Source organism: Bradysia coprophila (genome assembly GCF_014529535.1).
Source record: "Bradysia coprophila strain Holo2 chromosome IV unlocalized genomic scaffold, BU_Bcop_v1 contig_5, whole genome shotgun sequence".
NCBI lineage: Eukaryota > Metazoa > Arthropoda > Insecta > Diptera > Sciaridae > Bradysia > Bradysia coprophila.
Window position 1 is genome coordinate 6416027 of NW_023503374.1, and position 24611 is coordinate 6440637.

General features: G+C 38.4%; 5 protein-coding genes across 8 annotated transcripts; 2 read left to right on the forward strand and 3 right to left on the reverse strand.

The window, feature by feature from the left end:
• Positions 1 to 4310: 4310 nt before the first annotated feature.
• LOC119071972 (activated RNA polymerase II transcriptional coactivator p15) lies at positions 4311 to 5228 on the reverse strand. Of its 2 annotated transcripts, none has more exons than XM_037177107.1 (4): positions 5044 to 5228; positions 4853 to 4945; positions 4726 to 4785; positions 4311 to 4652 (listed from the first exon to the last, which is right to left on the reverse strand). In XM_037177107.1, the coding sequence occupies exons 2-4, from the start codon at positions 4931 to 4933 to the stop codon at positions 4410 to 4412; spliced, it is 384 nt and encodes a 127-aa protein (XP_037033002.1). In that variant the 5' UTR covers positions 4934 to 4945; positions 5044 to 5228; the 3' UTR covers positions 4311 to 4409. The 2 variants fall into 2 exon arrangements, with proteins under 2 accessions (XP_037033002.1, XP_037033001.1); XM_037177106.1 differs by having other exon boundaries at positions 5048 to 5227.
• Positions 5229 to 6838: 1610 nt separating this feature from the next.
• Positions 6839 to 8059, forward strand: LOC119071945 (DNA-directed RNA polymerase II subunit RPB3). The gene is made up of 3 exons (XM_037177069.1): positions 6839 to 7022; positions 7179 to 7741; positions 7800 to 8059. The coding sequence occupies exons 1-3, from the start codon at positions 6937 to 6939 to the stop codon at positions 7982 to 7984; spliced, it is 834 nt and encodes a 277-aa protein (XP_037032964.1). The 5' UTR covers positions 6839 to 6936; the 3' UTR covers positions 7985 to 8059.
• On the reverse strand, positions 8042 to 8876 carry LOC119071964 (protein Dr1). Its single transcript, XM_037177095.1, has 3 exons — positions 8677 to 8876; positions 8450 to 8609; positions 8042 to 8365 (listed from the first exon to the last, which is right to left on the reverse strand). The coding sequence occupies exons 1-3, from the start codon at positions 8761 to 8763 to the stop codon at positions 8088 to 8090; spliced, it is 525 nt and encodes a 174-aa protein (XP_037032990.1). The 5' UTR covers positions 8764 to 8876; the 3' UTR covers positions 8042 to 8087.
• Positions 8877 to 11335: 2459 nt separating this feature from the next.
• LOC119071940 (methyltransferase-like protein 9) lies at positions 11336 to 14391 on the forward strand. The gene is made up of 5 exons (XM_037177064.1): positions 11336 to 11735; positions 11819 to 12009; positions 12080 to 12334; positions 13728 to 13900; positions 13971 to 14391. The coding sequence occupies exons 1-5, from the start codon at positions 11646 to 11648 to the stop codon at positions 14195 to 14197; spliced, it is 936 nt and encodes a 311-aa protein (XP_037032959.1). The 5' UTR covers positions 11336 to 11645; the 3' UTR covers positions 14198 to 14391.
• A 2582-nt stretch (positions 14392 to 16973) lies between these two features.
• Positions 16974 to 22892, reverse strand: LOC119071878 (membrane-bound transcription factor site-1 protease-like). Of its 3 annotated transcripts, none has more exons than XM_037176958.1 (11): positions 21145 to 22892; positions 20927 to 21084; positions 20588 to 20867; positions 20410 to 20524; positions 19462 to 19621; positions 19024 to 19395; positions 18926 to 18960; positions 18694 to 18869; positions 18036 to 18630; positions 17740 to 17972; positions 16974 to 17638 (listed from the first exon to the last, which is right to left on the reverse strand). In XM_037176958.1, exons 1-11 carry the CDS (start codon positions 22447 to 22449, stop codon positions 17630 to 17632), a joined length of 3438 nt encoding a protein of 1145 aa, XP_037032853.1. In that variant the 5' UTR covers positions 22450 to 22892; the 3' UTR covers positions 16974 to 17629. The 3 variants fall into 3 exon arrangements, with proteins under 3 accessions (XP_037032853.1, XP_037032851.1, XP_037032852.1); XM_037176956.1 differs by having other exon boundaries at positions 17745 to 17972; positions 21145 to 22891; XM_037176957.1 differs by having other exon boundaries at positions 17509 to 17638; positions 17705 to 17972.
• Between the last annotated feature and the right edge of the window lie 1719 nt (positions 22893 to 24611).

The following is a 24611-nucleotide window of genomic DNA, read 5'->3' on the forward strand; positions in this document are numbered from 1 at the left end:
TCAATAAATATGTATGCTGACTTTATAAGACAATAAACTGTCGTATCTGCAATAAATTCCTATCGACTTACATGTTTACCTTTGTCAATTATGGTATGTAACTAGAATATCATTTAGTAACACATGTGACCCTAAAACAGACTACATCACACACTTTTTTGTATTCCATCCACCCACTCACGCTATAGTGCGACACTAATTCATACAATTATCGATTAAAGTGTACCTCCCATTGATTTCAAATTCGAAAAGAAATTCAAAGATAACAAAATTGTATACTGAACCAAAGGTATAAAGACATTTACGCAAGTAACATCGGTGTGCAGTTGTTGAAGGGATTTTTGTTTAATACATCATTGAATCAACCGGTTTACGGAGTATAACGTAATTCATAATTAATTATTTACTGCTCGCTATGAGAACTGTTCGAGTAATTAGCATATTTTGTCTCATATTTTGTAAATATTGTCTATTGGTAAACGGGAAACAATTGTTTAAAGAAACAGTTACGTTCGAAAATGATGATGTACCGACAAGGGCGAAACCGATTGACGAAAGAATTAATTTAAGTTTTCCTGGTTGGTGAACGCTTTCATTTGAAATAAAATATTTTTGCTTACTTAGCAAAAGGAATTAATAAAATCTCTAAATCGTCAGGTACCAAATGGTGTGGCCCCGGCAATACAGCCAGCGGTTACGATGATCTTGGTGATCTATTTCTAACAGATAGTTGCTGTCGAGCCCACGATCACTGTGATAGTATCGCCTCCGGCGAATCCAAAAACAACCTAACTAATAACGATTTCTTCACGAAATTGCATTGTGACTGTGACAAAGAGTTTTATCTGTGTCTGCACGACGTCAATTCGACGACATCGAATCAAATTGGGAAAATTTACTTCGGTCTACGAAATGAATGCTATCGTGACGAGTATCCGATTGTTAAGTGTGTGGAATATGATATGGCGCTGTTTGTGCGAAGGTGCTATCGTTACCTGCTAGATGACAGCAAACCGAAACTCTATCAATGGTTCGATTTACCTTTGTATAACGGAAAGTATGGTGATGATTTTTGGCGGTCTCTGGGTAGGTCGTCGAAGAATGGAAATGCAATTTAATTTCACTACAAAAGGTTGGTTGCTCTATTGATCTTACAGTTGAATAAATGCAGATTGTTTTTGAAGTTTTCCTAATTTTTCTTGGTGTGATTTATGTTTAGCATTGAACGTTTCGGCTGTAAAGATTTCGATGAATTTTAATAGTTTGAATGTACTCGTACAAAGTAATAAAGATAGTAGGTGGTCTATCTACCTGACACAGACGACAAGGAACGAGGTATACTTCCTTTGAATTAAGTGTTCTTGATCCAAATGTTGAAACAGAATCTTTTACTTCATTAGTCTTAACATTAACTTTGCTATAAAAGATCTCATTAGTCAGAAGATAATGCCTACATTTTATTGAGATCAGGTCATTAACAGATGGAAACTACCAACGCACTGCACGAAAATTGTGCTGTCAAAAGGACTTTCAAAGTTTTTACGCAGCGAAATAATTATTCTAGAAGCTAATATTTGAACTAGACTTTCTGCACAAAATTGGTGTCAAAATGAAGGTAAAGATGCTCAATGACCAATGTAATTGGAAAATAATATTTTCGTTGCCATGCCTGACGAATCAATTTTTCAACTAAAACTTTATTTTTCAATTTTTACAAACTTGGCTCCAATATCAATTTGGACTTTCTACGATATGTGCCGCGACGGCAGAGATAGCGATACTAGGTCTACCCTTGTTTTTCGCATCGGGCATAGCACTGTCAAGCCCGATGCCATTGTATGAAAAAAAAACAACTTTGATCGGTTCAGTCCTCTATTTGAGTGACGTCAAAGTCAGCTTCGGTGCGAGACAGTGCGTTAGATAGGGGGCCGTGCCTAGTTTTTTGAACGTTGCGATTTGGCAACGAACCAAATGCAACATTAGAGCTCACCCATAGCACAAGGCTATTAGGCTAACACATTTTCACTCGTTTATTGAAAAACTAAAAATGCAAACTCCTTTCTTGAATTTATTGGAAAGCCGTAACGAGACATTGAAAACAAAATTGCTCAATTTTACAGGACGTTTTGAATGCCTAAAAATAGCCCCAGCTGAAATGCCTCTAAACATCAATCTAATAAAATCCAACAAAACAACAACAAACAGAGCTATCGCTCTTCTCTTACCCTTACCCATGGATTGCGTGAAGCAAACATACAGACAAATAAACTGTTTCGACCTCGAACAAGAACGGCGGTCTCACACTTGCATGGTCTAGCCTTCTTCAGTCGTTTCCGTTGCGTTGAGACAGCAGTAGATTTTCGGTTGAACAAGTTTTTTTTAGACAAATTACCATCATGCGATGGAAAGAGAAGGGTGTTAATGGAACACGCTACTTTGAAAAATCCCAAACGCGTAGCAAAGAAAGAAAACCGTCCAAATCTCACCTCACGTCACACGAGTCACCATCTGGAGTACCACCTGGCAGCTCACTGGGACCGTTGATGTTCACCGTCTTCATCGATGACTTGGTCGTCGTGGTACGATTTGCACATATGCTATTGTTTGCTGATGACATGAAATTGGCGTCGATCATAAGTGACTTTCAAGATACGCTTAAAATGCAACGAGATATCGACAATGTGATCAGCTGGAATGAGACAAATCGTCTTCAATTCAGCAACGACAAATGCCACATATTCAGCGCATACCGTAGCGAATCAAGTTTTATCCAAGTCAACTACACAATAGGTAATCACGTCGTCGAAAGAGTTGAAGAAATCACTGATCTTGGCGTTCGTTTCAACAAGTGGTATCATCCTGGACATCACATAGAACAGATGACGATGAAAGCTCGGCAGATGGTTGGTTGCATTAAACACTTTTCAAATGGAAACTTCACAAAAGAAACACAACGGATACTTTACATGGCATATGTACGATCACGCCTTGAATATGCATCGACTATTTGGAACCCATCTGCACAAGTTTACATTGATGACATCGAATCCATACAGAAACAATTCGTGATTTACTTATTGGAAAGCCGGATCAATGCGACGACTTACAGACTAGCACCGTACGAAGATCGATGTAAACAACTTGGACTGCAAAATTTGGAAAAGCGACGAACAGTAGCGGATGCCACGCTTGCCTTCGACATATTCAAGGGCAACATTATTGACGATATAATTTCACCGAAATTCATACGAAATGAGAGTGCCTACAATCTACGAGATTCTACGCTACAACTGCTGGTTGAACCAAGATTTTCGAGCGTGTACTTATCAAATCAACCTATCGTGAAACTTATCAAACTGATCAATGGACACAAGGCAACAGTGAACGGGTCTGTCAGCAGGGCGGTTTTTAAAATTGAAATTATGAAGGAACTTAACATGAATTATGGCGAACTGTGATATATTTGTGATAATGTGAAATTGTTATTGTATTTTGTATTCTAATTGTAATTTAATATTCAGCCAGTTTTTGGCGGTGGAATAAAATTCATTCATTCAACAACAACAAACAGAGCTATCGCTCTTCCCTTACCCTTACCCATGGATTGCGTGAAGCAAACGTACAGACAAATAAACTGTTTCGACCTCGAACAACAACGGCGGTCTCACACTTGCATGGTCTAGCCTTCTTTAGTCGTTTCCGTTGCGTTGAGACTGCAGTAGATTTTCGGTTGAACAAGTTTTTTAGACAGATTACCATCATGCGATGGAAAGAGAAGGGTGTTAATGGAACACGCTACTTTGAAAAATCCCAAACGCGTAGCAAAGAAAGAAAACCGTCCAAATCTCACCTCACGTCACACAGTAAAAAACAAGAAAAATTCAACATCTCCTCTGTACTCACTCTACAATCCAGCCGTTATTCCAACTTTCACTCGGCAATTCGTTCGTTGACATTGCACGACAGTGCGTCGCATCGGGTAATGTAATAATTTAGCATCGGTTTTAAACCGTGGCCTTCAGAAAGACTCATAGTGACTATGGCAGTTCTGGATCGAGCTGCAGGTCAGAAATTGGATCTTTATAATTCATCGAATTTTCAGAGTTTCTTTTGCGGATTATCAACAGAGGTTCTCAAGTATTTCTCATCGAAGGTCTGTCATTTGTTTCGATTTCCTGAAAAAAATCTCTTGTTCCCAAACTTACCCATCCAATTCTATTCACGCGCTGAAAAGGCTGTTGAATTTAAAAAAAAATAGCTGTAGAGCAGATTTCAACAGTTTAATAGCTCGTTCAAAAATCAAGTTCAATGAGTAAAAATTATATTTTTGTCTTTTTCATGGGCGATTGTTTTAACAAAAGAAATTTAATTTTAAATTCGCGAAAATTACGCTCGTACGAGCAGACTTATTACTTCAAAACTTGGTTGACTTCATCGATGCTGTTGCAAAGGTTTTGCCATTGTTCGATGTTCAGTCCGATTCCCTTCTTCCCTGGCTTGACGTCACCTTTGGCATCCGTGTAATATTCACGTATGTTGATGTATGTCTTGCCCTTAAAGTCGCCAATCGTAATGAATTTCTTGGAACCCAGTTCCCACGTTGGCTCCTTCTCTCCAGCGACTCGTAGACTATTGGTCTTCCCCTTTGCCGACTGATGTAAAAGCGACAGGTCAATTCAACGTAAATCACTAACTAACGGAATTAGTATGGAAAAATCAACTTACTTCAACCGAAACATTTGCCGATTTCGATTTCGTTTTGGCATCTTTTCGTGGTGGCGGTGACTAGAAATTTACATGGACAGATTAATAGCAGCTGTCCTTTAGCCAGAAAACAAATCGAAAAACTTACACTGTCAGAGTCTGACGACGACGATGACGATGCTGATTCTGATTCGGATAGCTTAGCCTTCTTTTTGTCCTTAGACGACATTGTTGCTGGTGCCTACATCGTCGTTAATATTATTGTTTATTATTAAGATAATACAAAAGAATGCCATGGAATGCTATTGAGGTTATGATAAATAAATTCTATTTTCTTACTCACTCGATTGCTGATTTATCTGGGTAAAGATAGTACTGTCTTCGGTAGAAGATAGAAAATTTTACCGATGTTTTATTAGACAGCTAACTATTTGAAATTGATAAGAGTTCACGATTTAAAATGAAGCCGGCTTCAGTATAAATATTTCACACAGGGGCAAAATTGGCAAATGGCGCAAACAAATCGAAAAAAAGAATCAAACAGATGATCGATCTAGTACGTCTTGTTTCGAAGTTTGCCGAAAGGTGAGGCGGGAAGATGCAGCTGAACAATACTAAATGAAACAATACTGAGTTTTGCAGATTTAAAATTGAAGTCATCCCGGTCATCCTTTTAGTTAGATGCAGTTCACTCTTTGTATTCTACTCAAGCTTCCAACATCTACGGATTATTAAAGGAATTATACTACATACTCGGCGGACTTTCACAGTTGTTTCAAACAAACATGTGTGACTTTCACATCATTTTTGTATGTAAATCTTCCCATATCAGTTGGACACTGTACCTCATATTCTGTGGATTCCGAAGATTCCGAAATAGTCCACTAGCCACGGAAGTGTCCGTGTCCATGAAAGGTGCACGGGATGTCTTGGGTGATTTGGATAGCCCTTGGTACCATGAAAAGAAAAGTTCTGTCAGTTTTCTGGAAAAGGAGGGGGGAAGTCTGGAGTGCACTGTTTCAGTTTTCGACCATTTTCGAACACTCTGAACAAAATATTTCGTATTTTTATGAATGATATCGATATAGAATTCCTAAATCCTAGAAGTTTTTTCAAATATTTTTGACAACATGGTGGTCCAAAAATGTGATTAAAGTGAAGAAATATTTTGAAACATCTACTTTTTCATTGTTTTTATCATATTTCAGATGGAAACAATGATTTTATGCTTAGATAATGTTCTACAATATTGTTGCCCGGAAAATTCTCTACACATATACCATTTTTCGAATGTCTGAAGTCACCTGAAGGTTACAGGGTGGGTTATCTGTAGATATATACTGATAGCAATTTTTGTCATATTTGTCGCAGAAATGTTGAAGATTAACGACGGAATTATATTTTTTTATGATTTGTTAAGTTTGACAGGGTGTTCAAGGTATTTAAGTAAGAAGATTTCACGAGGATAATATTAGAAAAATGTAAAGTTCGGCCACTATTTTGATACATATATTGACATTTAGAAGTAAGCAAAATTCCAAGTTAATATTCACTCATTCGATAAGTTATCGAACATCTAACAATTAGAAATATGGCTACAAGCATTTGGACAATACAGGGTGGATCACAATGTTTATGAAAGGCAGAAGAGATGAAGTAATGTGAGCATGTTAACAGGAAAATTTTTTTTGCACGTCCGGAGAACTTAGTCCGAAGCTTATTCTATTATGAGTTTCATTCTTAAATCTTTAAGCATCTGATGCTACAGGGAAATCTGAAAAATATTTGAACTTTATTTTTCATTATATCGATATCATCCATAAAAATACGAAATATTTTGTTCAGAGTGTTTGAAAATGGTCGAAAACTGAAACAGTGCACTCCAGACTTCCCGCCTTCCCCCCCCCCCTTTGCCAGAAAACTGACAGGATTTCAGCTTGGCACCCGAATTTTTCTTTTTCATGGTACCAATAACCATCCAAATCACCCAAGACATCCCGTGCACCTTTCATGGACACGGGCACTTCCATGGCTACTGCACTATAAAAGAAACTACAGAAAATGTAATTATTGTTGTAATACTAGCGCTATTCACTTCTAGTACATTTGTTGTTCGAAATAGACAACACTGAAGAACTGTCACATTATTTGTGTAAAAACACCGATGCCATCCATACGCATCAACTGTATCTGTTAAACTCTACAAATTCTGAGGAAAATCTTATTGAAAAAATGCCCTACGCCAACACTCCGTCAGTACAAATATCCGAACTTACCGACGAAAATGTTAAATTTGTTGTTGAAGACACAGATCTCAGGTAAAGTTGATTTTGAATTGTGTTCCTTGACATGCACTATGTTTGCAAACAATAACCAATGTGTTCCCGGTCTATTGTCTTCGTAACAATGCAACGGAAATCTATTGGTGGCTAGGGGCTACCAATAAAATACGAAATGACTTTCGTTCCTTTCAGCCTGGCAAACAGCCTACGTCGAGTTTTTATTGCCGAAACTCCAACTCTAGCTATCGACTGGGTTCAATTCGAAGCCAATTCCACTGTACTCGCAGACGAATTTCTCGCCCATCGAATCGGTTTGATTCCACTGATTTCCGACGAGGTGGTGGACAGAATTCAAAACACTCGTGAATGTTCATGCTTGGACTTTTGCACCGAGTGTAGTGTGGAATTTACGTTGGATGTTAAGTGCAGTGATGAGCATACACGTCACGTTACCACAGCCGATTTAAAGTCTAGCGATGCACGCGTACTGCCGGTTACGTCCAGACACCGAGATGACGAGGACAACGAATATGGAGAGACCAACGATGAAATTTTGATCATCAAACTGCGTAAGGGTCAAGAGTTGAAGTTGAGAGCGTACGCTAAAAAGGGTTTCGGTAAAGAACATGCCAAATGGAATCCAACAGCTGGCGTTAGCTTTGAATACGATCCGGATAATTCGATGAGACATACCCTATACCCAAAACCAGACGAATGGCCGAAAAGTGAGCACACGGAGCTTGACGATGATCAATGTATGTTCTGACCACTGGATGCAATTGGAGAGATTTCTAATTTATGTTGATTTTGCAGATGAAGCTGAATATAACTGGGAGGCTAAGCCGAATAAATTTTTCTTCAACGTTGAGTCCAGTGGCGCACTTCGGCCAGAAAATATTGTGTTGATGGGAGTCAAAGTTTTGAAGAACAAATTATCCAATCTACAGACGCAGTTAAGTCACGAACTTACTACAAATGACGCATTGGTGATTCAGTAAACAGCAAATCCACTGAATTCCTTGAACTTTTTTTGTTGCTTTAAGAATAAACAATAATTCATTTGCCGTCAACAATCAGTTTATTAATCCTCCTGCACCGCCTTCAATAGTCATCATCATCGCTGTCTTCTTCCACTTGAGATTTCATCTGTTTGTGCATCGCTTCAGTTGACTCTTGCACGGCTGCCATCATCCATTGTGCCTGTTCCATTGCCGCTTGTTCCTCTCTAGCCTTCGCAAACAGTTCCTGTTGCTGGCGTAGTAATTCTTCTTCGGGTATGCCTAAGTTTTCCAATCTCGTACTTTGTCGACGGCGCTTAGCTGCAACCGCTTTGCAATCGTTCAACACGGCTTCAGCATCATTTTTGTAGTCCTTGAAACCTGCAAGTTGGATTTAGGTGTTTAGACGAACATGGGAATTGGGAATGGGAAACGGAAATGACAAAATTTCAGAAGCTGCCATACCCAATCGATCCAAAGCTTCTAGTACGTGTTCTGCATTGATTGTCTTCTTGTTTCGTTGGTTGCATACCTCGTTCGCTTCGGAGCTGATCAAATGAATAAATTCGGTGCAACAATTCAGTATCAATTCTCGGCTGTCGTTGGCGACTCGTATCGTAGGAACCTTGAACAGTAGCAAGTCATACTGTGGTTATTGTATACCTCATTCAATCGCAAAGCGATGATCTTACCAGTTCTTTTATCATTTTATTGATGCTGGCGCGGGGTAATGTTAAATCATCATCATCTGCTGGTGGACACAGTTCGTCGTGTGACATATTTCTCACTAAATTATATCGGCTAACGGAATTTGTAGAAGTGTTATTGTAATCAACAAATTGTTTTCAGAGGACACTGACACTTTGATCGCTGTATCATCTCATTATTATGACTTTTCGAGACGACAGAAGTTGTTTACGTTTTACACAAATGTCCACTAAGATCTAGTACGATTTCTCATGCTCAAAGAGTTTCAAATTCCAATTAATGCTTAGCATAGGTAATAGTATATTACTTCCGAGGTTCCAAGTTGTGTATTTGATAAGTGGGGTGTTACAGCCCGACCCGAAGGGGAGGGCTGTATTCCCCACTTGTCAAATAACAACTTGGAACCTCGTAAGTGCAATGCTTTACGTGATTAGGCAATGTAAATGAAAATGAAACATGCCGTAACACGTAAATTTATTAACCTCACTCCGAAACACGAATAGAGTCCTTATTTCTTTAACTTTTTTTAAGTCAAGTGTCATCTTAACAGAATCTCCTATATTAATGAAAGAACATTAACCAGAGCTCATCGTTCGTTAATTCTTGTCGTTGAAGAGTACACTGATAGAAAAGTTAACGCGCTGGACGTGTACTGTACGTAGTGGACGTGTAAATTGGCTGGCAGACAGCTATTTTTGGATCGAACTTCGGGAACGTTTAGTACACGTGCACTGCGTCAGTAAACGTCCAGTACGTTTGCTCTGGTATCCGAAATAAAATGAAATTTTGATGTACATTATTTCGTCAAATTTCGTTCTTTTTAATTTTAATTTTTTTATTTTTCGTGTTTTTATTCATTTATATCGTAACTTTTTCTTAGATAAAAATTTTCTCCATGTTTGGTGCTGGGTTTGAACTGGGGACCTCTTGATCTCAAAGCGGCGCTTCAACCAATGTTGCAATTAAGGCATACTACATTGATAGTTGTATTGTGAAGCGTTGGTAGAAGTAGGTAAACGTGGAGCACGTTTGTACACAAAGTACTTATACATGCTATACGTTTACTTACATGACACACATATGAAACTTTGTAAATATTTTTTTAAATTCTAATTAGAACTATGGTATATGACAATGACCTAATATCGAGAATCGTAATCGTAATTCCTTCTTCTTCTTTTTGCGTAATATTTCGATATTTCAACAGTATGAGATTGGAACTCAGGGAATAAAACGTTTTGAAGTTTAAATGACTGAATCCTAAAATCCTGATACAGATACATTCATCTCATGTACGTAAAGGACTTGACATAGTTGCTATTAATATAAAATGCACAGTGTACGAATGTTAACGCACAACAAGTACGATCTTTTGACATCATACTTACCATGCGTATACAAACATCCTAAACGTGTGCTTTTCTCAAACGTGTTGGGCGTATGAGGTAATTTTGCGATGAAGTTACACATACCAAAATTTTACACATGTCCTACGTCGACTACACGTGTGAGATGTATGGCACACATATCGTACGTAAACTTACATACGACAGGTTTGCCATACATACCCGACGCATACTATGCATAACAGAAGTATATCATACATATCCGAAGTACACCGCCAAAATCTTTTTTATCAGTGTATATACTGCAGAGCACAACTGAAAAGGCATGCTGACTTTTGGTTAATAAAAGGACCCTTGAATCAATTTTTTTATTTTATTTTATTTATTTATTTATCAACGGCTTTGAAGTAATGATAACTGATAACATAAGAAAAAAAGTATTATTCAGTTCAAGTCATTAAATTCAATCACATCGAAGCTCATGGTCACGTGACCAACGCATTCACATTGTAGAACGATAGGAATTGTGACGTAAGTTGCCATTGAGCGAAATGAATTTCGGTTGAATGCATCCAGATTGTGAATTTTGAGGAAGAATAAAAATCTGTTGAAAATCCTCGACATATCCTCGAAACATCACAAATTTCTTTTGAATCGACTCTATCTCAGCAGAGCGTTCCTTGCGAAAACCACACCAACGAAGCGTACTTCATCTTACATAATGTAACCAGAGAGAAAGAGAAAGAAATATTTTGACAAATACCCAAAGGTAAGTTATAAAAAGCTGGTCTTCTGTCTTCTCGCTCCAATCATAACACTCTTTAGTCTGTTTAAAGAGAGAAATAAAAACATGAGTGGTAAACTGATCAGGTAAAACTTGATGTTGTTGACATCCAGCGGAAACTAACTAAAAGTGATTTCAACTCACAAAACTGGTCTCTCCCTCGATTTAAACACTATATTGAGTATTATGATGAAAGAGAAAGAAATATTTTGACAAGTACCCCAAGGCAACTTATAATAAACTGGTCTTCGGTCTTCTCACTCACATCATAGCATGTCGAAAGAGAAGCAAATAATTTGACAAGTACATCAAAGCAAGTTATAATTGAATGGTCTTTATCGAGCTGATCATAACACTCTACAGCATATAATGAATGAGAAAGAAATACTTTGACAAGTACCCCGAGGCAAGTTATATGTATTATTAGTCTTTGGTCTTCTCGCTTCGATCATAACACTCTATTATCTTAGTTCGCTTAGTTCTCAAGGCAACTCCGAACATGTAACGCATCTAGTACAATAGACACCTTTTGTTTGCATATTTACCTAACCTAATCATCTGTAAAGAGTTTTCCCTTAGTGATGTGTATACATCTCCAGTGTTTACCTAGTGCGAATCATTATCTTTATCGTGTTTCCTCTGTTATGTAAATATTTGATCACATTCACAGACAAAATCAATTTCAGTAAAATCAATTGAATCAAATTGGAAATTCGAAAAGTTTATTTTTGGAAAATAAATCGATTGTCGTCCATGATTAAAAACAGAATTTACAAATAGAAGGAGGTGTCGATGTTGCATGTTTAGTTAAAATAAAATTAAAATGACTTATAGGCCGCGTGGAGTGTTTGCTAGAGCACTATACGATAAAGTGAACAATGATCAATATCTGGAGCGATACGACATGAAATTGGTAATTTATTGTCGATGATAAATAATATAAAATGAACCCGATACAGTGGTCACATCCATTGAATTATTGATTTTATTCTAAAGTGGTACAGATTGCCGACTGAATTGCCGGAAAGATTTCAATCGAAATTCGTTCAATTGGACGAGCCCGATGACATTACAAAAGTCTGGCTAGATAAAGCGAAAGTCTTGTCAGCCAATCTCTGGCTACAGATTTGGCATATCGTTGCCAGATTATTTCTAGCCACATTTATGACCCAGACTGACGTCAATGGGTTCGTGAATTTACAATTAAAAGACGTGATCCATCAATACTAAAATATCAATTCTCTTTCACCTTGTTAGCCTTCTCAAGCGAGGTTCAATGTTCATCCTCTCCGAAAATCAATTCAAGGATCTATTAACGGCTGGTGGATTTTTACCATCAAATTTCTCAAACGAGACAATGATTGACATTCTTGATATTGGCGCTGGCGATGGAGAGGTCACTTCCCGGCTAGCTAAAGCGGTCATTCACATGGGAAACGATATCTTACTGAAAGTGTATGCGACTGAATATAGCTGGACGATGCGAGATCGACTACAGAAAAAACAGTTCACGTAAGTGTGGTTCGAGCAGGGTGCTGCGGGAATTGGTCCACTTCGGAAATTTTGTATCTTTTGTATCCGACTATAATATGCTTGTCTATCTGAGACATTGAAAAATCTGCTCACAAAATGACACGTAAATATTTCCAGACAACGTTCCTTTGTGTGGTCCCTTTACTTAAAATGGCTGTTAGCTAAAAATTTCGAATTTACAACACAATACTGAAATGGAAATTTCAAATTTTCAATCAAAATTATTTCCATCGCAACATTTTTTGATTGCATCGCTGCTGGTTACGTCTCAATTCAACATTTCTAAATTTCCAAATCGTTTGCGACCATAACGTATCCAGTCGAGACTACCACTTTATCACATAAACTCTATACAAACAAATTCATTCAAAATCAATCTAGTTACACATCAAATATCGCATTATACACGCGCACAAAGTATGCGCGTATGTTTTCATTGTAGTGTATTCGTGGACAGTTTTGTGGGCATTTTTATGATTTGCTGTTCATGCCCGCCCACAAATTTCAAAATTGAATACGAGCTAAAGTATTTACCGTAGTACAACCGAACTGGGGAAGATCGATAGAGCTCAAGAGTCTTCCCCGATCTTCCCCATAATAACATTCATAATTATTGGTTTTGATTGCGAACGAACTCAGTAAAAGGTATCGTTCCCGTGATATATATCACGGGAACGACTATGTTTAGATAGTGCAAATATGTATAAAACCAATAATTATGAATGTTATTATGGGGAAGATCGGGGAAGACTCTTGAGCTCTATCGATCTTCCCCAGTTCGGTTGTACTACGGTAAATACTTTAGCTCGTATTCAATTTTGAAATTTGTGGGCATGAACAGCAAATCATCAAAATGCCCACAAAACTGTCCACGAATGCACTACAATGAAAACATACGCGCATACTTTGTGCGCGTGTATAATGCGATATTTGATGTGTAACTAGATTGATTTTGAATGAATTTGTTTGTATAGAGTTTATGTGATAAAGTGGTAGTCTCGACTGGATACGTTATGGTCGCAAACGATTTGGAAATTTAGAAATGTTGAATTGAGACGTAACCAGCAGCGATGCAATCAAAAAATGTTGCGATGGAAATAATTTTGATTGAAAATTTGAAATTTCCATTTCAGTATTGTGTTGTAAATTCGAAATTTTTAGCTAACAGCCATTTTAAGTAAAGGGACCACACAAAGGAACGTTGTCTGGAAATATTTACGTTTCATTTTGTGAGCAGATTTTTCAATGACTCAGACAGACAAGCATATTATAGTCAGATACAAAAGATACAAAATTTCCGAAGTGGACCAATTCCCGCAGCACCCAGTTCTAAAACGAGACGATTTAATGTAAATTCGATTCCAATTTTCAGGGTGATCGACAAACTTAGTAATGTTTCAAATGTTCATCTGATATCATGCCTGAACGTGCTGGATCGTTGTTCCGATCCGCATCAGATTATGAAAGATATTTACAATGCCCTAGATCCCAAGGGACGGGCAATCGTGGCTTTAGTGTTGCCATATAGTCATTACGTAGAGTCAAGTAATTTGCTGCCATCGCGGTATCTTTTGTTGACCGAACTTTCAACATTTTCTTCTCTCAATTTTACCAGATTCCTCACATTTACCAATCAAACCGTTGCTACCTCATTGGCCTCAGCGGCAAAACGTTGCATTCGGCGATGAAGCGACAGTGTTCTTCGAACAGCTTGAATTGATGGGTTTCAACATCGAAGCGTGGACGAAAGCACCGTATCTGTGCGAGGGTGATCTCAGGCAGTCATTTTATTGGCTCATCGATGTGGTTGTTGTGTTGTCCAAAAAGCCGGGCTTTAGTTAGGACATTTCGCATTTTGTTTTGTTCAGCAGACAAACAACCAAAGAACCAATCAAACATTAGTTGTGAAATGTTTAAAAGAAAAAATAGCTAAGCTCACGTGCCGTGTTACATTAATTTAACAAATTTTTACTTAATCGGTTGTCAGTTATATTGAAACCGAAGGCTGACAATTTGGGACACTTTGTGTGAGTATATTGAACGTCGTGTTACAGTACAGTGTTTTAAAAACTTGTTTTGTTGAGCCAAATTGTGGCCTATAATTTTCGAACCACAGCCTATCACAGCCTATACAATGGATTTGTCATATCCTTCTATTGAAGCCAAATTACTAACACATTTTGCATTTATAAAAGAGCTGGTACCTCAGGGCTACTTTGCTATTAATTAGGATGGTTCCAACGACCAAAAAAACCCAAATATGATTTAAAATCACACGAAGTTCAATGTGTGCGTTATACTAGCACCCTATGGGTGTTGTTATCGCGAAACAATCCTTATATGCCACCGATATATCGTAATTTTATCGTGAAAGAATATACAGTTTATAACGAACGGGAATCATTCGATTGGTTGATAATTCCTTAGGCGAATTATCTAAGGAATTATCTATTTGTCTAAGGATAATTCAAGAATTAACTTTTGGCCGGTCAGCCTATGTGTCTAAAATTTGAGTCATGTGATAAAACAATGCTAACCAAAAAGACCACCAAAACTCCTTACAAGTTTCACCAGACAGGAATCACTTTGTTTCATCAGCTTTCTCAAATGCAAGGTTCTTATTGTGACCATAAAATATGGTCTATGGTATTTGAATGACTGGAAGAAAACCAAAGAGGGAAGAGCCTTTGCAGTTCATACCAGACGTTTAGTCTACGAAAAAGATCGTAACATATTGTTGGTAGTCTGATCGGCAGAATGAGCAATGAGCATCAACCTTCAGAAAGCTTAAAATCCAAGTCGGGTCTGTTTGTACTGCGACTAGACATCTTTGGGGAGACCTCGTTCTATTAGTGTGTCTTTCATTTTGACCATTTAATCATGGCAAAATTTGTGAGAAAGCCCGAAATTTAGTCACTGGAAAAGTATTACATGATTTATTTATCGTCCGCCATAGATTCGAAAAGGTTAAATGACTGACTGAAGCTTGTCTGTGCATTTCTCAATTAAAAAATCTCGATCGAATGACACCGGAATTTCTAAATGACTATTCAAAATTGATTGCCACAGTTTCAGGCAGTATTGAACTTTTTGCTACAGTATCGTGTAGTATACGTTTCCAAGTAAAGTTCAAGTAGCCAGCATCGTTTTGCTGTTGCAAACGGAATGCTTTTGATACACTCGCACAGTTTACATTCCACGAAAATTCCACCGGGTTTTAATTACATTTCTGTTAATTCCAAACAATGTTAACCGAAGGGGGATAAACGTAGGAAATTTGGAGAAAAAATTTCCCTAATTTTTTTGAAGAAAATCTTTAAGGATCAGGTTTCAGTAGTAGAAAATACTCACATTTTTTTTGTCTCTACAGGTAGTGAGAAGACCACTAAAAGTCGAAAAATGACATTGTTCATTCCGTTGTCACTTTGAAAAAATTTCTTTTTGACACAAAAATTGAAAAATTCGGCAATTTCGGTTAATAAACTTAAAAAAATGAAGTCTAATAGACAATTAATAGTCATCTAATGTCTAACACCTCATCCAAGCTGGATCAAAATTTTCAAGTTTTTCAATTTTTTGGCCATATTTTCGAACATGAAAGTTTCACAAAATAATATCCGCCCGGGATGTACTCGAACTTGCTTTCCAATGAACTATAGGTTTCTCACTTCTTCAACGGTATATCTCACTTTTATCGGTGAATTGTCAAAGGTGGGCAAAGTTTTCTTTTTTACTTTTATTTTCGAATCCATGGGTTCAAAATCTCTTCAGGTATACAAAAACCATCCCGAACAAAAATAGGTTTGATTTTTCGAAGTCGAATTTCAAAGCATTTCACCTGGGGATTTTCTTTTTACTTAACGTTTATCGGTTATCCGTCCCATCCCATGCATGGAGTGTTATGATTGGAGCGAGAAGACCGACGACTAGTTAATTATAAATTGCCTAGGGGTACTTGTCAAAGTATTTCTTTCTCTTTCATCATAACACTCTATAATGAGCGATTCTTCTGAAAAACAGAAGACTGAAATCGGACACATTTTCTATTGGAATTTTTTATACGTGCCCAGTGAGGTATTCGCTGATCCCCCGAACCCAAAACCACTTTCAAAAAATTCTTCGAAGCTTGTGTGGCTGGAGGTCATCAAAAACCGAAACCTTGTGTGGCTGGAGAAATCAAAAAACCCCGGAAGTACATGCAATTACCTTTCTAATGACACCCCACTCAACCCTGTACGGCTCGTGTAACTGGAGAAATTTTTGTAAGAAAATGACAAGTTTTCGGTTTTTGATGACCGTTTACCAGCCACACAAGCTTCGAAGAATATTTTTGAAAGTGGTTTTGGGTTCTGGGGTCGAATACCTTACTGGGCACATATAAAAAATTCCAACAGAAAATGCGTCCGATTTCGGTCTTCTGTTTTTCAATCCCTCAATTCGTCTGTCACGACGCAATTATTAAAATTTAAGAATAAATGTGTTCACGAAAAAAATATAAAACCAAACCAAAAGACAAATTCCACAGAAATGTTTTCCTTTTTTTGGTTACTCTTTATTTCTAAAGTGTTTTTCTTTGTGTCTGTTCTATATTTACAAAGTTAAAATAAAAATGTTATTTTTTAAATATAAAAATATATTTTCAATTTATTTGCTATTTGTCCACACGAATTTTTTTTTGATTTACCTTCCAAACACACATACAAATACGCACACCCGTTTTTACATTACTTTCTTTGCGAAAAAAGAAGTCCCATTGTGTCACACACATCCACTTAAATAAATTATAAAAACAAAATCAAAGTTTTCGTTATATTTTGATAAATAGATTGACTAAAATTTGGCTATGGTATAACAAAACGAACCAGTGGCTCACCGCAGTTCAAAACCGAAAATAATTCATCGGCCATTGATCGTTACAAATCATATAAAGTCTCCGGCAATGTTACGTTAGAAAGCAAACAAAGAACCAAAAAAATCGATTCTAAAAATCACAATCAAAAAGTGCCGATCGATCAGCACCCAAAGTCAAAATGGATGGAAATTAGATTCCCAGAAAATTAAAAATGAAATTTCGTCGCCGCGATCTTGACGTTCGACGGTACCAGCGCAAAAATAAAATGCAAACAATGCCGGTCATGATCAGCAAACAAACAATGGATAGAAGTGAGACCTGATCGTTTTTCGGTAGCGAATCGTTGTCCATGTAAAATGTGTCGATTGGTTTCTGATTGCCACGCCAATTGTTGATCGGCAAGGTTATCTGTTCGTCGGCATTTAGTATTGCTGGAATTTTTTGTTTGTTTAAGATTTGATTGGTACGACTTCAACGGAAAAATGTCCATATCTCACATCAAAAACATCTACAAGCTGCCCAAACTACGTACCTCACCTTTTTGACTTTCGAGTTTGCGTCCCAACGGGACACCGTTCTCCGGATCGTCGAACCTACTTTGATACTGTAAATCAACGGGCGCGGTAATGTTCAGAAATACTGGCTGTTCCCAATTGTGCACCGGACACATCGGAACGGGCCGCTTTTTATTGCCGTTCTGATTGTCCAGCACTTTGGAATACAGATGAAGATTGTTGTTGGGCAATCGTGATGGTAGTGGTACGTCTGTTTGAAAAATGAAAGTCAAATGAGGAACACAATTTCAAAACTTTGGATTGACTACGGTACCATCTCTGAAATGAATTTTGCTGGCTCGATTCAAATCGCTTAACAATCCAGAAACATGTGAGGTCATGGTAAACTCAAGCATAGCATCCAATAGCCAGAAACACGGTTTTTCTAAATGTGTTGAGTCCAAACAGTTTGAGTCACCGTACACAACGATTCGACCTTCTTTCTGTCTCCGTTTGGCATTCAAATGTTCTTTCTTCTTGGCAGCGGCGGCCGAAAACAGAACACCGTCAGTCAAGTCAATTTGCTCGGAATTATTGACCCGCTTCAGTTCTTCACTGTTCAAAAACTGCGGTTGATGCACGAAATTTTCATCCTCCTCAGCCGCGACATTTTCGTCGGGTATATCGAATCTCAGAAGATTTTCGTTTGTGTCACCATTGTCATTGAGCAAAATTCGTTTGTTGATTATGGGATTCTTCTCGATGTGATTGGATTCCAGGTCTTTGTAGGTGTCACTAAGGTGTTCGTTGCTCGGGTCAAAACTTGACTCGACAAAATTGTGACTGTTCAGCAATGATTTGTTGGTTTGCAGCATCCCAAGTATTGGATAACGCTCCTTGGCCTTTGATTTATCCGAACTCTGCAACAGCTTTACAATAAAATAAGAAAAATTTTAAAATTTCATTTTTGCTGGTGACGATGTATGACTTACTTCAAGGCCTTGATCGTGCAGATCGCGTTCGATAATAATTGCACCATCAATTTTCGGGAACCGAATTAATGAGGTGCCACTTGCGTAGTACATACCATGCGAACCCATGTCAAAATATCCCTCCAAGACAGATTCGCCTAGCGCAATACCGAATTCACGTAACAGTTCGTTTAGTGCTGCAAAGGCGGGAAAATTAACTCGACTTTCGAAGATAACGAAAAGCGTTACTTACCTGGTACATTTGAGCCGCCGGTCTCAGGCATCCACCTGCATAACAGTTAGTGTTTTAGTCAAAATTATATTGTGAATCGAAACTCTTGCTACAATTACCATTGCCTCGTGTTCTCGTCATAGAATTTGATCTTCCTCATCACACTGGTGTTGTACCAATCGGCAAACACAATCACACTCAATTCGTGCTCCAAAATGTCGTTTTTGATTTTGGCGATCTCTTCCGGAAAGAATTCATCTTCCGGATCCACAACCAACAACGTCCCATACAATGATGCATTAAAACACGTGTATGGACTACCCAATACTTCAACATAGTAGCCAGCATTACGCAAGTGCGTGTACATGTCCTTAAAATTCGTGTGTATATGATCGGCTCGCCAATCCAGCGGATCCGATTTGATTTTTAGATTGTCTCTGGGCAAATATCCCGGTGGATATCGAAGACTGTGAAATTGATCCCACAGAATTCTGATGAAGAAATGTTTTTTCGTTAATACTGTGTCCTCATGTATGCATAGCTACCATCGTACGTACCGTTTGTGACGCGGCGGTCTGGCTATTATTTTGACACGAATCGGAAAGCTAGCAGTGCTGTTACGTGGTTCGGATTCGTTCGGACCTGGAGGACTTTGGACTGTTAGAGTTATGTGACCTTGAGCCAGTCCCTCGAATGTTTCACCATTTTCATTGACAGCTGTAACGTTATTGAAAGTGAACAAGTTAACAAACCAACTTAGCAAGGTGACGACTGTCTCGTACTAAAGGTTCGGGTAACTAGTTCGATACCCAATTTGGTAAGTTTACTCTAATCTGCTAACCTTGAGAACTGACACAACAAAACATTTTCGCAAACTAAAAACAACGTCTATCCGGTGGACGTGAATAACTGATACAGAAGCTACAGATGTAATAACTTGACAAGTTCCAAGACTCCACATTACTGTGTAAGGCTTCATAGAAAAACCAAACATCACAAACATGATACGTCATCGAACTTGAGTGTGCTTAGAAACGTTACTCCACCATGCGCGTCCCTGTTACCATGCAAACCTAGTCACCGCCAATAGTAACTCGTTTGGAACTATTTATTTGACGAAGTGTGAGAATTCTGGCCCGTGTACGTTAACTGGTAACGCAGTCAGTTTTTAGTACTCGAGAAATTCGTGTCCTCGGAAGAAAGCATTATTTCATGCGAGTTTCCATTCGACATCCCTACATAAAATTCATCCTGGATCCGACTCTGAGATTAAAATTCTTAATTTTACAGACGGTACGGACTTATAGTAAATACGTGCTCTTCGTACGAGTCTAAGAACACCGAAAACCCATTTATCGCTGACATGAAAATAAAAGTGAGATAAGAAGGTCGTAAACTGTGTTTATGCTTGAAAACTGACTCATTTGATAAAACGACACTTGCGGTGCTATTTGATTGTAAGAACGGAACAAACAGTCCATCGTAATAACGTTTATTGTACTCACAAATATGAATTCCCATCCAACCCGACCAAGGCCATAATACTTCACCGTATGTGATCGAAATGTTCAGCAAATTGCCATGCTGTGTTGTGTATGGATGCCAAGTAGGAGTATTCACCTGTAATTGAAGGACATAAATGAAACGAAAATCCATGTCCTCCGCTCAAGTTAATAAATTTACCAATTTGCCAGTCACACCCATTCCATTTAAAATGGTTACGTTCGCGATGACCGGTGTGCTTGTGTAATACAATGATTGCGTGTTATATGGCCACATATAATCTTCCGTAAAATCTAAATACGACGGACTCAGCGTCACCTTCGGAACGTATTCGAACAGGATTCTCATGCTTTTCAAAATGTTCAATTTTCCATGTCCTTGTTCGAACATATTGTTTTCGCTTAGTCGCGTTGCTCCCTCAATCAGCGCCTGTTTCATTGATGACGGATTGATTAGGTCACTGTAATGAAGAGAACGGTTCAGCGTTTGCCGACAGATTGTGCAATCAATTTTGCATACATTTTGTCTATAGCACCACTAGCTATTAGTGTCACTGCACCAGCTACAACTGGGGATGCAACTGATGTACCAGACAATGATCGGCAGCCTCCTTTGACATTACTTCCTTTCACTTGACTGCCATACGTTACAATGTCTGGTTTCAAACGACCGTAGCCCTGACAACAAAAACCGAAGACATAGAAAACAGATGCACTTGAGAGTTAACTTAATCTTACATTCGGCAATTCCCACGTTGTCATCCCTCTGGAACTGAATTTGGCGATGGTTTCTTCGAAATTCATTCCACCGACACCAATAACATCACTTTGATCGCCTGGATTGTTCAGCGTACCGTACAATGGACCGTCGTTTCCAATGGCAGAGATCATTATGACTTTGTTGGCTGTCAATTCTAGGACTTTATCGACGAACGGATGATCTAAAAAATCCGGGCCACCAATGCTCAGATTAAGCACATGAATTTTCTTCAAAATGGCGTAGTTGAAGGCATCCAGAAACCACGACGTATACGAAACTTGATTGTTCGTAAACACGCGATAAATGTGAAGCTCAGCGTCCGGAGCAAATCCAAGACATTCCTTGGATGATCCGATAACACCAGCCACAAATGTTCCATGGCTTACACCATCGTCCAGAGATTTTTCGTTAGTCCAATTCGTGCGCTCTTTGACTCTTTTGAAATGAGGATGATTTTTAGCCAGACCGGTGTCAAATACTGCGACTTTGATACCCTTGCCAGTAACGCCGATTCCCCACAATCCGTCTGCTTTCAGCATTGATGTAATTTGACGTGGAATCGCTCGCAATAATCGACGATTCGTATGTCGACCAGGCGATTGCTGGTAACTATTTTCCTTTGTGCTGTTCACACTGGGATCATTTTCGGTTTCTGCTAGACCTCTTCGGAAGTGGCTGACGCGGCAATTGGTTCCAGTACAGTCTGTGGATAATATTTCGTCGTCTGAATCATCGTCAGCTTTCGGATTTAGTTTAGCTTTCAGGTCCTGTAGCAGTTTCTCCGCCTCAAAGTCGTCAACATCTTCCGGTTGGGTGTCAGACACTTCTTCATCTTTGGATATTGGAACATATTTAAGAGTCCGATGAACCATACGATGAGGTGTGACGCTCTTTACGGAAAAATGTTTCTTCAGCAAGACCAATCCGGTGTTTGGTTCAGTTTCTTCCAACAAAACAACGTCAAAGTCACTGGGATAGTCACTTGCTGGATTGATACGCGGTAGCACTTTCCAATTCACGATACTCGAGCCGTTCAGGGCTGATTTGAGATAATTTTCCCGAACGGCCGCCTTATGGTATCCATTGAACGCTACGATGTACTCATTTTGGATAATCTGGGTGGTGAATCCAACTTCAATTCGATGTGTTGTTGAATTGCAACAGTCACTGTTCGATTCGGCGGTTTCATTGTAAGTTTGGCGATTTTCTGATCCCGAACCGATGGAAATTAACAAAAACAAAACGAGAACCGATTTGACTGAGCACATAAACACCAATCGCATTATAAATCTAAATTTTTTCTTTCCTTTCGCTTTATCAGTTTTGTCCTAATGTTTTGTAGCACACATCTCGTTTCATTTCTTTCGCAACTCTCGCATAACGTTGATTAACTGAAATTTATTCACATTTTTTTCCAGCTTTTTGTGTATTTATCACATTTCGTTTTTGTTATGTAAATTGCCGCAGTTACTTAAATATCACACACTTTTTTTGTTATGCGGGTCGTCGAACCACCATAATTCCTTATCGATATATGGTCGACAGAGAAAGCACTTCCTTTTGCTTCCTTTTAACACAAACGTAATCATTTACATGGGATGCACGGTATGGATCGAACTAATTACAACAAAACTATAATTAGCATAATGTAACGAACGTAATTTCTCTTGTAGTCCAATTAGTAAATTCACTCCGCAGAATAAATATTTTTTGACAGTGACAGTTAATAACAGAATGTTGTTTTTGTACCTACTGGATTGGTATCAATGAAAAAAGGCTCAGTGGTAGCGCAAACGGGGGATAGGTTTCTTCCATCGTACGTTAAAAACGAATTTTGACAGGCCGAAAACAACCGACCGTCATCCACAGAAGCAAACAACAGCAAATTTGTTCGTTAAAACTTCAAAGTGAGTTTGTGTTGGCTTCTCTGTGGATGACGATTGACATTTTGAACGGCCTTGGAAGAAACCTATTCAGTTGCCATGAGCTACTAAGACTTTTAGAAAATTGAGCGAAACGATCAAGGTTGTAAACTTTGGGAAGCTTACGTAGATCGAAGTTCTGAAAGAACAGGTTAATACAACCACGAAGGCGGTTGACACCAAATTTTATAAACAGATAGTGTGAGAAATCAACTTGAAGAAAATATTTTTCTCGAAAATTCAGAACTTTGTTTTTGTTAAGTTCCATTTTACATATAAACATCGCAGCCGTTGATGCAATTGTGTGTCACCGCACTCGTGATCAACTCAGAGTTGTCTTAACCTGTTCTTTCAGAACCTTGACGTAGATCGACATTTTATAAGATATGCAGGAATACACCAATTCTTATGATTTTTCCGAATTTTCCTAAAAAACATTTTCTTCATGTTGATTTCACACACAATCTGTACTGATTTCGGTGTCACCCCCCTTCGTGGGTGTCTTAATCTGTTCTTTCAGAACCTTGGAAAAATTCACCGCATCATCATCGTGACGATAATCATCAAGGGAGGGGGATTTTTTTTAATGAAAATCCACCGTATTATCATCAAGTGTGGTGTGTCAACCGTGTTCTGTATCTGTGTGACCTCCCCAAAGTTCACAGCCTTGGAAACGATGACTAAATATTAGGGCAGCACATAACACCTGTCTACAAATGTGGAGAGTTAAAAAAGAACTCTTTTTGGTCTATGGTCCGAAACAACTTCAGATGGCAATGTGTAGACTAGAGTTTAGTACTTGTTTAATGAAAAAATTTAGCTCGACGCTCGATATTACGGTGCTACTGCCCCTTAAATAGAAGATCCACAGTAGCTCAATCGGTAGAGCATAGGACTCATACCCAAGAGGTCCCGGGTTCGAATCCCGGTGCAAAAATGCTTGCCTGGTTTTATTCTAATCACTTGGTGATTAAGCACTCGCTATTAGTTATCTAATGGCTGTACGACCGTAACAAAGTCGCAAATTTCAAAGAAATCCAATATTCGATTTCTTCGCAACAATCACGCCATATTGACATAATGTCAATGACACAATTCACAATATACAACAGACTGTAGGATAAGCTAGTCGCTCATTGGGAAAATGCATGAGTCATTAGTGATGGTTGTGGTCTTCGCATACCACTCGTGGCTTAGAGAATTCACAACGTATGGGACGTTTACACGGTCGATTTGTGAACTATCTGAGTCCGGAGAGATATGATGAAAAATCACAATTCATATGATCAAGTGACTTGTGCAATGTGCAATAGCACAACAGGCCCACTAGAGGCTTAGGTGCTGGGCTAACCCCCTTCCCATCCAAATCCAATCCAATCCAATCCAAATAGAAGATAGTATGGTTCCGAAGTGTTTAAAAACACAATACTCAATCGAATTATTGTTATCTAAACAAGAGCCTTTTGTCAATCTTATTTACTGTTATCAACACCATGAGGTGACTTTGTGGTTGTTTGATAAAC